At 24.4% G+C, this 13,749-nt stretch overlaps 2 protein-coding genes across 3 annotated transcripts in view; one reads left to right on the forward strand and one right to left on the reverse strand.

Annotated features, from left to right (window-relative positions):
- LOC126896771 (lachesin-like) overlaps positions 1–2,827 on the forward strand; it is a 107,408-nt gene extending 104,581 nt beyond the window's left edge. The window contains exons 8-9 of one of the 2 annotated variants that reach the window (XR_007701932.1): positions 1,382–1,564; positions 1,623–2,827. Coding sequence is in view for 1 of the 2 variants with exons in the window: in XM_050669840.1 (XP_050525797.1) it covers positions 1,382–1,512 (131 nt within the window). In the remaining variant the exon portion in view is untranslated. Of the gene's footprint in view, positions 1–1,381 lie in introns of both variants that reach the window. The other variant, XM_050669840.1, reaches the window with a different exon arrangement.
- The window catches only part of LOC126896759 (zinc finger RNA-binding protein), a 23,341-nt gene continuing 12,319 nt past the window's right edge, over positions 2,728–13,749 (reverse strand). The window contains exons 9-19 of the mRNA XM_050669810.1: positions 12,916–13,132; positions 11,515–11,707; positions 11,246–11,432; positions 11,075–11,189; positions 10,817–11,009; positions 10,599–10,752; positions 8,786–8,892; positions 6,371–6,466; positions 4,474–4,713; positions 3,148–3,283; positions 2,728–3,081 (exon numbers count right to left, since the gene is read on the reverse strand). Coding sequence (XP_050525767.1) covers positions 2,945–3,081; positions 3,148–3,283; positions 4,474–4,713; positions 6,371–6,466; positions 8,786–8,892; positions 10,599–10,752; positions 10,817–11,009; positions 11,075–11,189; positions 11,246–11,432; positions 11,515–11,707; positions 12,916–13,132 — 1,775 coding nt within the window. The 3' untranslated portion in view covers positions 2,728–2,944. The remainder of the gene's footprint in view (positions 3,082–3,147; positions 3,284–4,473; positions 4,714–6,370; positions 6,467–8,785; positions 8,893–10,598; positions 10,753–10,816; positions 11,010–11,074; positions 11,190–11,245; positions 11,433–11,514; positions 11,708–12,915; positions 13,133–13,749) is intronic.

Here is a 13,749-nt window from a genome sequence, read left to right on the forward strand (position 1 = left end):
TTTTTCGTATACTCTCCATATAAGTTCAATAAAAAATCGAAGCATCCCCAGATAAGGGGGAAGGGGCATGGGAGCCAAACACCCGAAGTCTACAACCAAAAGAGACTCATCTCAAATTTTCCTAGCTTAGTCATGAATTGCGACAGTATTTTTGCTCGTCACTTTTTTTACGATAGCAATATCTTCCATAGGAGGGTCCCCTCAAGGTACCACCCCGGGGTCCTTATAGTTCTTAATCAGTCCTGCGGAGCATACTTGTTTTAGAAAAAAAACTTTTGCTGAGTTAAAGATCATTGGAAGAACTAAACCATCTTTGTGTAAGACATTTTTTGATAAAATTGATTATTTGTTATTGAAAATTCACTAGATATTTCGTACCACAAGTTCATGAGGTGTCCCAACAAATATTTACAATCATAATTATTATATAAAATTATTGTTACTTTGTGTTTTGTGAAAAATATATAAATCTAGCACCAGGAGCTTATAAAGACTATCGTATGCGATAATGTGCCAAGGTGTCTCAAGGCGTCCAATGTCTCGCAAACAATTTTTAAATGGCCACCAATATTCAAATTGTATCTATTCTTATGAAATCCTGATACTAACATTTTAACTTTCATTCGAAACTCTAAACTATAACATTTTAAAACAACCTATTTTAATTTTTACGTTACACAATTGACAATATATTTATCAAAGTAGTTTTTAAAAACTATCTTAGTATATTGAATGTTTAGGGCAAATTTAGTGAGGCACGCAACATTTTTTTTTTTTTTTATTTTGAATAGTTGATAAAATAAATTTAATTACCTATTGCAAATTGTAATTATTTAAACATGTAATTATTTTCACAATTAAAGGTTTTACACTTAGCCTCCCCATTGGGCACATCCTTGATTTCACAATTATGACCGTTCAGAAATTAATTAAATCGGTTGATTATTAAAGCACTTAATCCAGCACTGAATCCTAGTAAACGAAACTACATAAATCAATGCTTTATTTTTAACTCGGCAACGAGTTGCTGCCATTGATTTCTTATCTAAACTGTTTCGAATTGAAAAGGTGTGCATTTGTTTACAACTGACATGTCGTGTATTAGTTCAGTGGAGTGCGTTGATAAAGATAGATCCCCAGAATAAAGTCATTTACATGATAAAGATACAATTTTTTTATCTGGATTGGATAGTAAGTTTTTCTTGTGTACATCCAAACCATAACTACGCCACTTTGTTAGATTGCTTATTCGGTTTACTACAGAGACTCGTGCAAATGTAATCTAGACAGCATACTTGAAATTAAATTTAAAATCCTCTATTAACAATTATATTAACAATGTCCATGTATCAAACGTAACTAATACTATTTTATTTTACAGAACTACAGGGTGACATACCATTTGGTAAAAGTTCCAAAAATAAAGTGGCTATGTCATCGGCGTGTCCAAAACATATGCATATAGTCACCGTGGCAGCATTAACAGTAATTTGGGCAAAGGCGATAGGTTAAATAACCTTTCAGATGAATTTCATTGTTCAATTAAATGTATTTTTTATACTATGTATATTATCTAAATAATTGTGTCACGAGAATATGCTTACCTATTTTCTATTAAATAGGTATTCATCGCTCATCAACAGACTGGACGTCTACTGTGATTGTTAAATTTATATTATAACTAATTTACTATTGTAAAGATGATCAACTTGTCCACTTGTTATACAATGATCTTCATTTTGTAAATTTCTATTACGCGTATTTTTCAACCTTTTGTTATCAATTTTAAAAGTGAAAACTTCATTGTTTTAATTATTGAATAATGTACAATAAGACTAATATTATACTATAAAAAATGCTTTTGGGATATTTTTTCCCTTTAAATAGTTCTATTTAGTATAAATAAAAGAAAAAAAAGATAAAATTTAATATACAGAGTATTGTATTCAATAAATTAAAAATATGTATTCAAAGAAAAAAACCACATTAAATTTAAATGATAGTTTATAACTCACTATTATTATATCGAGATTATCAAATAATACACACTGCATTGAAAAGAGCGCCTAAGTGTAATTTTTGATATTATCATTATCGTATATCACCATATTTTTACCCGAAAAAATGTTTCAGTTATTTGTACACAGTATTGTTCAAAGTAGATATGCCAAAGCTGAATCATTGTATTCTTTTTTGCAACTAGTTTAACACAATTATGTCCCACTGGAGAAATTATTGTACCCTTTGTACCTAAAATATCTTTTGTTGAATAGCTTCCATACATTCTAAACTTTATAAAGTGGTTTCTCTTTTGTAATACTTAATACTTTAAATTGTTAATAAAAATAAATAAATGAAAATTTATTCTGTTCATTTTGAAGAAAATTCCATTGTTAACAAGTAAATAATGTGTATTATACTTAACAAAACATACTGTATCTGTGTAAAATCATCAAAACAATTTCAAGAGTGTTGCAAATGTACATTAATTTATAAAATTAAAATTAACTTAATATTAATGTATTAACTTATATGAAATAACTAAGGACAATATATTTAATTACCCTATGAGCTTTGGATTCATCAAACAATTTAATAATTGTCATATTTTTAAGATAAATAAACAGTTTTTAAACACTAAAATATATATAAATATATTACTCCATCACTCAAGTGTACTATAAAAAAAAACAGAACGAAATACCAAGAATAAAATTATAACAAAAATAGTGTAAATACAAAAACTCTATTTTTACATGCATTATTACAAAATGCAAACCAAAGTAATACAAATTAACAAGCACTTAAAATCATGTAAATTGTCACATTGGAAAAGAATAGTCAAATATCTGAATACATTTTTTTATATAGATATTAAATTAAAAATTCGTTATGATTACAAATAGAATAGATAAATTTACAAGACTAGTTTTTATAGAGTTCATTATTTAACATCAACTTTTTCAGTGTCCATATCTGTTTCTCCAACACCATTTGAAGTATCTTCACTTTTAATTTCAACACTTGGATTAGTAATAGAGTCAGTGATATCGTCTTTTTTATCTTTTTTCTTATTGTCACCTAGAAGAAAGACACATGCATTTATTCAGTTTATGATTTGAAAATTAATAATCAAATATGTAATACCATCTTCTGCCTCATTTCCTTCCCCAGTAGATCCTTCACGTCGACGTTTGCGAGTATATCGTGATTGTTTGATAGGTAACAATTCCATTCCTAATACTTTATTAACTTGCCGGAATGCCAATAAACGTAACACATTCTAAAAAATATATAAGATGTTTTGAATAATAATCAAAAAAATATGTACAAAACATATCCAAAAATTAACTAGTACTAAATAATGCCAAAAAATAAAAACATCATAGAACTTGACTTAAATTATAATGTAAAAACCTCCACTAAAACTTAAAATAAACTACAAAATATCTTAGTAACAGTTTTTCATGAATTATAATTTAGATGAAAGCTAAGATTATATAATTCTGACCAAGTACTATTATCCAAATGAAGATAGCCAAAATTATATCATAGTAAGACGCTACCTAAAGTTAAATAATATTTTATTAGAAATGAAATGTTGACTTCATGGCTATTTAATATTAAGGTTGTCTAGTTGGTTGGTGTAAACCCAATCAGCCAATTTAGAAGATAACATGAATTTATGTATTTATTTAAATTGCTTGGTACAGTGGTTTTTCACTTGTCTTCTGTATTAGACATAGTATTAAGTTAATAAAATAATATATATTAAAATTATTAAATTTTTCTTTTATATTGTGATACTTATTTTTTGACATCATTGTTAAAAAAATATCAAAAATTCTGCATTCAACCAACAACATTGAAATCCAAACAATTTTTTTAAATATTGTGTTAAAGAATTGATCATATTTGAGAACTTGACAAATATTAAATGCATAGAATTTATGAAATTACATATTTAAAATTATAATCTTTAGCTAGATACAATAAATAATTAATTGAATAATATCTATAATCATTTATAGATTTAACAAAAACTGAAAAGTAGTTAAATAAAAAAAAAAAAATACATTAGGTAAAAATTGCTTGAATTCAGAAAAAATACACATGTTCATCAACTCAAGAGATTATCAGAGTGAGCTAGGTTTAAATAAGTATTTCATCATGGTAAAATAACAATACTTTTTTTTTCAATTTATACTAATAAATAGTTAAATTAATAAAATAGAAAATGAGCTCAGAAAGGTCATTCACATCAAACAATTATCAGAGTGAGCTAGGTTTAATGAGAATTTCATCATTGCTTTTTTTTCTGAACATATATTTACTAAAAAAATACAAATTGATGAAGAATCATATAATAGAAATTCAAATAACACAAATTATTAACAATTGCCTTAAAATAGATTATCATAGTACTAAGGGTAAATAATAATATAAACATAGTACTTTTAACATTTATTTTACCTGAGCTGACATAGTTATATCTTCACGTTCTTGCACTGTTAATGGAGCCAAAGCATCAACAGGGTCTTTTTCACATGGATCCACCAAATGAATTCCAGTAGCACCTGGTAACAATGCACCACTTGCAATAGCTTCAAAGAAACGCCTTAAAGATTCAGCAGGACTTAATCCACCAGCTGCATTTGGTGAATTAAGTGGAAAAGCACTGCTTAAAATACGTTCAACAGATAATTCCAACATCTGTAGAAAATATTTAAAATACAATAAATAAAGAAATCTTAAGAGTAAAGGCTTTTTTTTTTAGTTACATAAATTTTTTCTTTCAGATTAATATGTTATTAAATTTGTACATACAAAGTGTATCAGATATATATGTTATATACTGATTCATTTTAAAATAGTTTAATAAAATATTAATTAAAAACTAAAAGATATAAAAATATAAATATAAATATATATATATATGTATCTTAAAAAACCACAAGAATTAATAAAAAAAATGAAAGTATGTTTTTTGGGAATAATGTTATCATCATCAGAACTAAATACATACTGATTTCTAGTCATTTTTTTGAATTTGAATTAAACATTTTATAGTTTTAAATTAATATTTTAAATTTGAAATAATATTAACCACAAGTTATCAGTTATTTAAATTGTTTATTAACAAATTTATGCTTAAAACAAATAAATCACTTATTAGAATAAGCCACTAACTACAAATTTTAGTTTTTTGTTTTGAAATAATGAATACATATACTATTTTTCAAATAAGTATTCTCTATTAATTGATAATAAATTATTAGTAATAATCATTAGAGATGGTATGGAGTCAGTGACACAGAAGTGTGCACTGTATCAAAACTCAATCATGGGCGTCTTTATTTGACGAACGAGGGATCAGTTCAAATATTAGTGTTGCCATCCCTCTCACGACAAACTAATCACCCACTACAGAGTATTAATGGTTAAGAAACCTACTCCTTTAGGGAGACAGCATGACTCTTAATGGGCTTAATTAAAAAGTGGTATAAAAAATAATAATAATGATAACCATTAAATAAGTTTTAACCCGCAATTAGATTTAAAAATGAGCACTTGATAAGGCTCAATTTTTATAAATTTTAATTAAATTTATAATATTAATTAAATGAATAATTTGATCTGATCAACTTCATACTAAAAAAAATGTTTTGAATGTAAAATATAACATATTAAATAAAAACAATATTTACTTTGATAGAATTACAATACTTAATAGTAATTAATTAGTAGGAATATTACAGGTAACCAGCCTTCTATTTAAAACTCGAGTTTTAACTAGTACTCAGTTAGTAACATTTTTAACTGAAACTTTGACTTCAAGTACTTGATTTTTCCTTGTAAAACCTAAATAACTTACTTTTTTTAAATAACTCAAGTTTTAAACACTTTTCGTTTATAAGCATTTATTTACATATATATTACTTGGTATTTGAACATATCTTTACACAGTACTTAGTTTGTAAGAATATTTTTACCCATCATTTACGTAATACTCAGTGTATACAAATATTTTCTACCCAGATAATCTAAAGTAATTAATAAAAACTTCATATTTTTTTAACATAGTATCAACTAATTCAATAAAAACCTTTAAATAGTTAAATAAATTATGTTAGTTAGCTATAGTACACTTGAATGTGTTTAATGTCATTTTAATACAATTTCAAAAAAAAAAATTAATCATCAAGATAAAAAGATAACAAATTTTACTAAAATAATCTAATTTGTCTTTTGTTCCAATTAGTGATTCAAAAATTTACTGTAGTAAGTAGTATATACTATAGATTATCTGTATTTTATTAACAAAAATATTATTTTAAAATCCATGAATAAATTATAATAAGTTACTAACCCATGACGTAAATGGTTTCCACTGAAGTTCTCTTTTGATGAAATCTTTTAAAATACGAATAATCAATGGTCCATTAGCTATAGTTGCTAATCTAGCCTGCAAATAATTTAATAAAATAAATTTAAAGTATATCAATTAAAAAATGGTCAGTAAAAATAGAACGATAAATCTTCAAATACTGCTATGGTTTAATTATAGTTAAATTATTTATTTTTAATAATAAAATAAGATAGATTTAAGAGTTCTACAGATCACAGAATGCCATGGTCTATATGTATCACTGATTTATTCATTAAAAACACAATTAGGATGATATAAAATGTAGGTAATGACTCAATCCAATCTATCATAGAAACTTTTATGAAATATTATCTTAACCAATTGAGTGAAATTATAAAAATTAAAAGAACTCCACAAATGAAGTTAATAAAAAGTCATTCAAAATTCAACTAAAATTTTGGATATTGAACTTTTAGTCATAAAATAATCAAAAGTAAAAAATAACCTAATTATTAATTCGCTCTCATGTGAATCATATTTATTGACATTCATAATATAAAGCATAAATGAACAAAAGTTTTAAAAAATTGTTTATGCTTTATATTATAAATGTCAATAAATATGATTCACATGAAAACGAATTAATAAAAAATGGGACCATAAAAATAAAAATGATCGAGTTGGTTATTAACATAAAATAATTATTAGTAATGGTTACCAACCTTAATTGGTTGAATTGACCAAACCCAAACTCAATAATCCAATTATTTAATCAATCTCTAACCAAAAATTAACTTTTATCATTTTCAGGTAAAACATTTCTTAAACATTATTCAAAAAATTTAAGGTGATATTTAATTATACTAGTTCAATATTCAGATTGATTTATAAGGAATTAGTTCCTGAATGAAAATTTAATTGTTGGAACATTACAAATAATTATCTCATAAAATTTGTTTTTCTTAGAAACTTGTATGCAATATTAATGAAATTAACATAAATTTCAAGATACTAATAAGAATGGCTAAGGGACCCTATCAGTAGTAAATAAAGTAAATTTGATTAGTTTATTTTATTTATACTGCTATTCATTTATATACATTAAAAATTTAATTAATAAAAAAAAATTAATTCCTAAGAACCTAATGTCAATATTCCTTCCTTATCATTTATTATTTTATTTAAAATCCCCCCATCTAAAAATGATAAGTTCAATATATTAACCTTAAAATGTATGTAAATTTGATTTTTGGTTTGATAATAGTTGCAATTTGAAAAATTGTGTTTTAAATTTAGAGTAATAATTATTATCTATAAAATTAGTTTTGAATTTATACTCTTGACCCATAAGCTTAAACATTTAATTAATATTACTTATAACACCATTATATAATAAAAAAATATATAATTTATAATTTTGAAAATCTAAAATGCAGTAATCAAAGAGTTAATATTCTATATCAAGTAATTTTAACATTAAAAAAGTGCATCCATAACTAATTAAGAATTATCGAGAAGACATTTTTTAAAATATTTAAATAAATTACATAATTTTTGTTTTTATAATTCTATCTTTGATACAACTATTTATTTAAATGCAAAATTAATCTTTAAGTTATACAAATTACTCCACAGTTTTAAGGGATACACTTTAATAATAAAATACAATGATAATTCAACGATATTTATTTGAGAACCTTATTCACTATTTGTTGAAATTGCTAAATATTTAAAATATAGAATACTTTTATATTAATATTTATATTCAAATATATAGAAACATGATTTGAGATAAATGCAACTGTAAGTATATGCATATTTTTTGTACTTTCCAGCCTTGTACATTCGGTTATTCTTAAAATCAGGAAAAAAAAGTTTATACCGAACCACCAAGGATGTGTGCTTAAATATTTTAATTCAACATTTGATTCAAATTATTGTAATAAGAAATAAAGCATGAATTTTACAAAATAAAAATAACTAATATATCTTGCATAAAAATTAGATTGCTTATTTATGGAATATGTTTATAGTATATTTTCTTTATTTCTAATTGATAGCAGTATGTTATGATAATTAACATCACACCATAACAAAAACCACAAACACACACTGCACACATCCATCTCTTTTGTACATTCGTGCATTATAGGGACACCACCCTATTGTTGTAAGTAGCATTATTCAGGTGCCCCGCAAAGCACACGATTATACAGCAGTGTACTTTTCAAGTATAAACAATTAAGTATATTAAATAAAGTTATTAAATACATACAAATAACTATGTTCTACTAATAATATCTTATTATTTTAAATCTAGTAAAAAAAAAAAAAAAAAAAATTATATCATATTTGCTTATGGCAAATATGACAAACTGGTCGCTAAGCTGGAAAGTAATAAATAAATAGGCAAACCTGAAACCATTTGGCATGCCTGATAGCAGCCAATGCTTCCAAACATTTTGACTTGTCCAAAACGTGTTCGCCAGGCACAATGGCCACTGGTTCCGTCTGTTCGCTTTCTACAATAAAACCCCAAAAAAAAAAAATTCTCAGTATAGTATTTCCCAAAGAGTGTTTGACCATTAAAATAAAATAAATACTGTTTAATACAAGCATTTAAAATATAAAAGTGCACATGTTTAATAATCATGTTATAAGTTCTTTTAACATAATCTACATGTAAGAAGTAACTTCATTTTATCACTGTACTCACATCATTACTTATATCACATTATATGTAAAAATATATACACACAAACTTATAATTAATATATTTGTTAATTATTTGTAAACCATTACTTGGTAATACCTTTATTTTACATAAAAACTGTTATTAACCAATTTTTTGTTTTAATCGGTTATGGTATTAAGGCACAAAATAATTTCTAGCATCATTAAATTAACTATAATCTAATAATTTAATAGTAAAAAAATACTTTTAATTTAACAGATGTCCCGCCAAGTTTTGATGTCCTTATAACTTTTGTTTCAGGGAATATTTCACATTATTATTTTTTTTTTATTAGATAATTTTTACAAGTTAGAAATATTTTAAAAGCACATTTTTTATTATTGTCTCTAACAACAAAAATCATAAAGGAAGACTAAGATTGCAATACATAAGTCATATAATAGAAGATCAAGAATATAATTCATAGCAAGAGTTGAAGAGGAAGGTAGTTATAGAGAACATGGAAGTTGCTGCAAACCAATCATTAGATTAAATACTGCAGAAGAACAAAAAAATAATAATTAATTTTTTCAAATTTTCATTAAGGCTATTTATTTTATTTTAACTTCTTTTTTACAAAAAATTGATGAATTGTTGATAAGCACTTTACGATAAATACTTTAAGAGTTACAAGTATTTGAATACATAAAGTAAGATGTAGCATCAGTGGGTACAACTCATACTTGCATTTATAATACGTACTCTGTACATACAAAAACTGTACTATTTGTATATTCAGTAATAATTACAATAAAAAAAATTATAAATAATTAACAAGAACCACCAACTGTTTTAACATCAAATATAATTTCTTGATTTTTTTTTACATAAGTGAAGGAATTTATTTGATAATAACTACAGAAAAATCACCTTTTTTGAAAAATAAACTTTTGTTTAGATATATAGTAAAAAGCTAAAATCATGTAATCAATAACACATTTTCATAAATTATTCAGACTAAAAATGTAGTTTTAGCCTTTAAAAATGTACCTTCTTATAAATAAACACTCAGACTTTTTAACTAGTTAGAGAAAAATTGATGAATTTGAAACATTGAATGTTAATTTTAAATGTTAAAAATAAAATATTAAATATAAGTACTAAACAAGGAAGAATTTAAGAAATAGTTAATTATAAATAATTGTTTAAAAGATTCAACTAAAAAAATTAAGTCAAAATAAAAAGGAGAAAAATTAAGAATAACACATGATTCAAATAAAATTGTTAATTTAACTTTCCAAAACTCGTTCAATTATATGTGTAAATGTGAATATATATGTGTACAGTAAATGCATTTTATTTACTCCAGTTTTTATGGTCAAAAACCCTTACTTTGATATTAGAATAATTAAAGAACTTTTGTTGTAATATTTTTACTACTATAACATATACTCAATATATCTCATCACAAAATAGGCCATCATGCCTAATGATTAACTAAAAAAGCACATTTTTAAAAACATAATTTAAATTAACTTGCAACAGTGTACTTACCTCCTTCGGCAGCATTTAAAATGGCTTCTCTTACTATTGGCGAAGTAAATAAAACATTCACAACAAATTTCTCCTCTTCTAAAACTATTTCAACAGTCAGTTTAGCTTCAGTTTCATATTTATTCACAGTATATGCATCATCTTTAGCAACTATCTAATAATAGTACAATTGATATTAATACTAACTTGCTTATTCAAGTGAAACATTCAGATATTACCTTTAATTTATCTGGTAGAACAGCAGTAATAGAATTTAATAATGGTATGGTAGGATGTGTTGAACATACTATGACCAAATCTACTTCATTTTCATTAATTAGAAGTAAACCTTTTGAAAGAGCTCCTACACGCATTGAACCAGTCATAACTTTTTGTAGTTTTGTATCATCTTTTTCATTAGTGAAAGTAAACCTTAAAAATAAATGTTAAATATTACAAAAACTTAAGAATTTTATAATTAAGTAAAAAGAATATACATTGATCCATCTCGACCATCCTCTTTAGAAGTCGGAAGTTTTTTTCCAGGTGATTCTTTATTAGTAGTCTCTAGATTTTCAGAATCTTGAGTATCATTATCATTCTCTGAAGTTTCTAAAATTAAAATATTATTTAATTTATTAATAATTGTACATAATTAGAATCTTTACTTGTATTTGTTAAATCTTCAGCAACCAGTTTTAATGCTTTTTCAGTGTCTGAAATCGCTTTTTGTAATGTTTTTAAAGATGTTTGCTTAGGGAAAAGACTGGAATGTTTTGCCATAATATGCTTGTCATCTACAGTATCATAGCGACGCATTGAATTATGTATTTGTGGTCTCATGCCAAATTTAACCTGTAAAAAAAATATAATTTGAATTAAAAAAATTAAATGTATTTAAAAGTATTTAAAAACCTATAATACTTAACAAGCATACCATGTGAGGTGGAGGTGGACGAGCATTCATCATTGCTGGTGGACCAAAAAGAGGTGGTGGACCCATACCTAACCCTCTAGGACCAACAGTTCTACACCAATCATAATACTCAACTTCTTCCTGATATCGTCTTCGATCATCCCATGAATACCGATCATCCATTTCCATGAAACGATCAACCCAAAAGTTTGGTCTAATAAGTAACCATTAAATTTAAAGTAAATACTATTGCAAACAGTAAAATAATAAATTAAATTTTAACAGTTCCTAGCTTTTGTTAACATAACTCAGTATAAATTATGACTTCAATAAAATATAGTATAAATAATTTAAATAAAAAATAATTTTGAATTAATTTATACTTATTTTCAGACTCGTCATCTAAATATTCATCATCAAAGTGATATTTATTAAACAATTTTACATGTGTTTTAATGAGAAAATTAATCAATTATGCATATTTCTGATATAAATATAATAATTTTATGTTATATATTATTACATAATAATATAACGTTTGATATAAAATTTTAATTATTAAGAACACAATCACCAATTTTTTTTGTTAAATAATGTTAATTAATAAAATCATAATAAATGAAATTTATTTTTAGAAAGAACTGAAATAAATTTAAAGTTTATATTTATTATAAAAATAAAATTATTTCTAAGGGTCATCAGTTAAATTTTTTACATTCTGTATACATAAGTCTAATAACAATTATTAATTTATTTTTTTAATTTAACATTAATCATAAGTTTAATATCTGAAATTATTTTAAAATAAGTTTAGTTATTATCGAGGTGGACATAATGCCCGTGCACTCAGACCTGTTGGTCCATTGAGCGCTTAAAATAACATAAATATATGACATCATATTTGTATTTAAATATCAGAAAATTACTTCTTAAATTAAAATAAATGGATATATTAACAAAAAAAGAAACAGTAACTCAACTTTACACAAGAAGGAATAAATATATTCTCAAACTAAACTTTAATTATCAATTATTTAAAAAAGTTCAATTCAGATTTTTTTTAATTTCTGTTATTATAATAAAAGTACTAAAATCTATAATTTAAAACACAATAACTTAAAATAATTATAATTTAAAACCCTAATTATTTATTTTGCATATTTTGATATGCTAATTTTAACAACTAAATCGTCAGATAAACTATGACTTCAAACTATAAAGTATAGGCCACGAAAAACAAAATACTTGTTTTTTTTGGGTTCTATACTTCAATCAGACTCGTCATCTATTTATATCATCACAGTATATAAAATCTCTGAATTAGAAACTTCCATCATTCAACCAATGATGGACATCATATAAAACAAACTTTATTTTGAAAGATTACACAAATTTGAGAATGAAAATGAAAATTAACATTACCTGTCATCTCTAACTCTAGCACCTTCATGAGAATTCTTATTGTCTTTTTGCATCCTACGAGTTTCAAACCAACTGGGTTTTAATTCAACTATTAAACTGGGATCAACTTTTTTCTTGTAAGAAAGTCTGTGTCTTCTACCTTTCATATGCATCTCTTTAGCATTTGGATCATTAAATTTACATTCACATAGTTTGCAATTAAAGCTCACCATTTTACCTAATAATTCAAATTAAAAAAAAAATTGATATTTATTTCATGGATCCAATGACAATATTACAATTTTAATTTGTTTAAAAAATATAATAAGGGAAATTTTCATATAAATTTAAACATATAATAAATAATACAAATTCCATGATTTTAATTTTAGTAAGAATTTTATGTTTATTCTATATTTTATAAAAATTATGTATCAGACGAACATAACTATAATAAATAGTACTCAATTAAATCATAATAATTATAACCTAACAAAACAATTATACTTTTAATAATAAACACATTAGGGTAATGTTTGTATTAAAAATATAATAATAAATAATAAAATATTTTAGAATCACATAATATACAGAGTTATCTATTTATCATAAAATTTTTGGTTTTTTTAATTTTCTTATATATATATATATATATATCTAGATGGCACCACTTCCAGGGTCTGGAGATAGATAGTGGTATCAAGTACATAGAGGGAGATTAAATCAAGTCGTGAGTCGGCTAAGACGTGTCTCTATGTATATTCTGTAGTTTATAAGTGTATTCTGTTTTATATAATATTTCTGTGTTGTGTGAATATTTTATATAGAGTTTTCGTGCGTATTTAAATATATATG

Source organism: Daktulosphaira vitifoliae, unplaced genomic scaffold (assembly GCF_025091365.1).
Source record: "Daktulosphaira vitifoliae isolate Bord-2020 unplaced genomic scaffold, ASM2509136v1 Scaffold_1, whole genome shotgun sequence".
In the NCBI taxonomy this organism is placed as follows: domain Eukaryota; kingdom Metazoa; phylum Arthropoda; class Insecta; order Hemiptera; family Phylloxeridae; genus Daktulosphaira; species Daktulosphaira vitifoliae.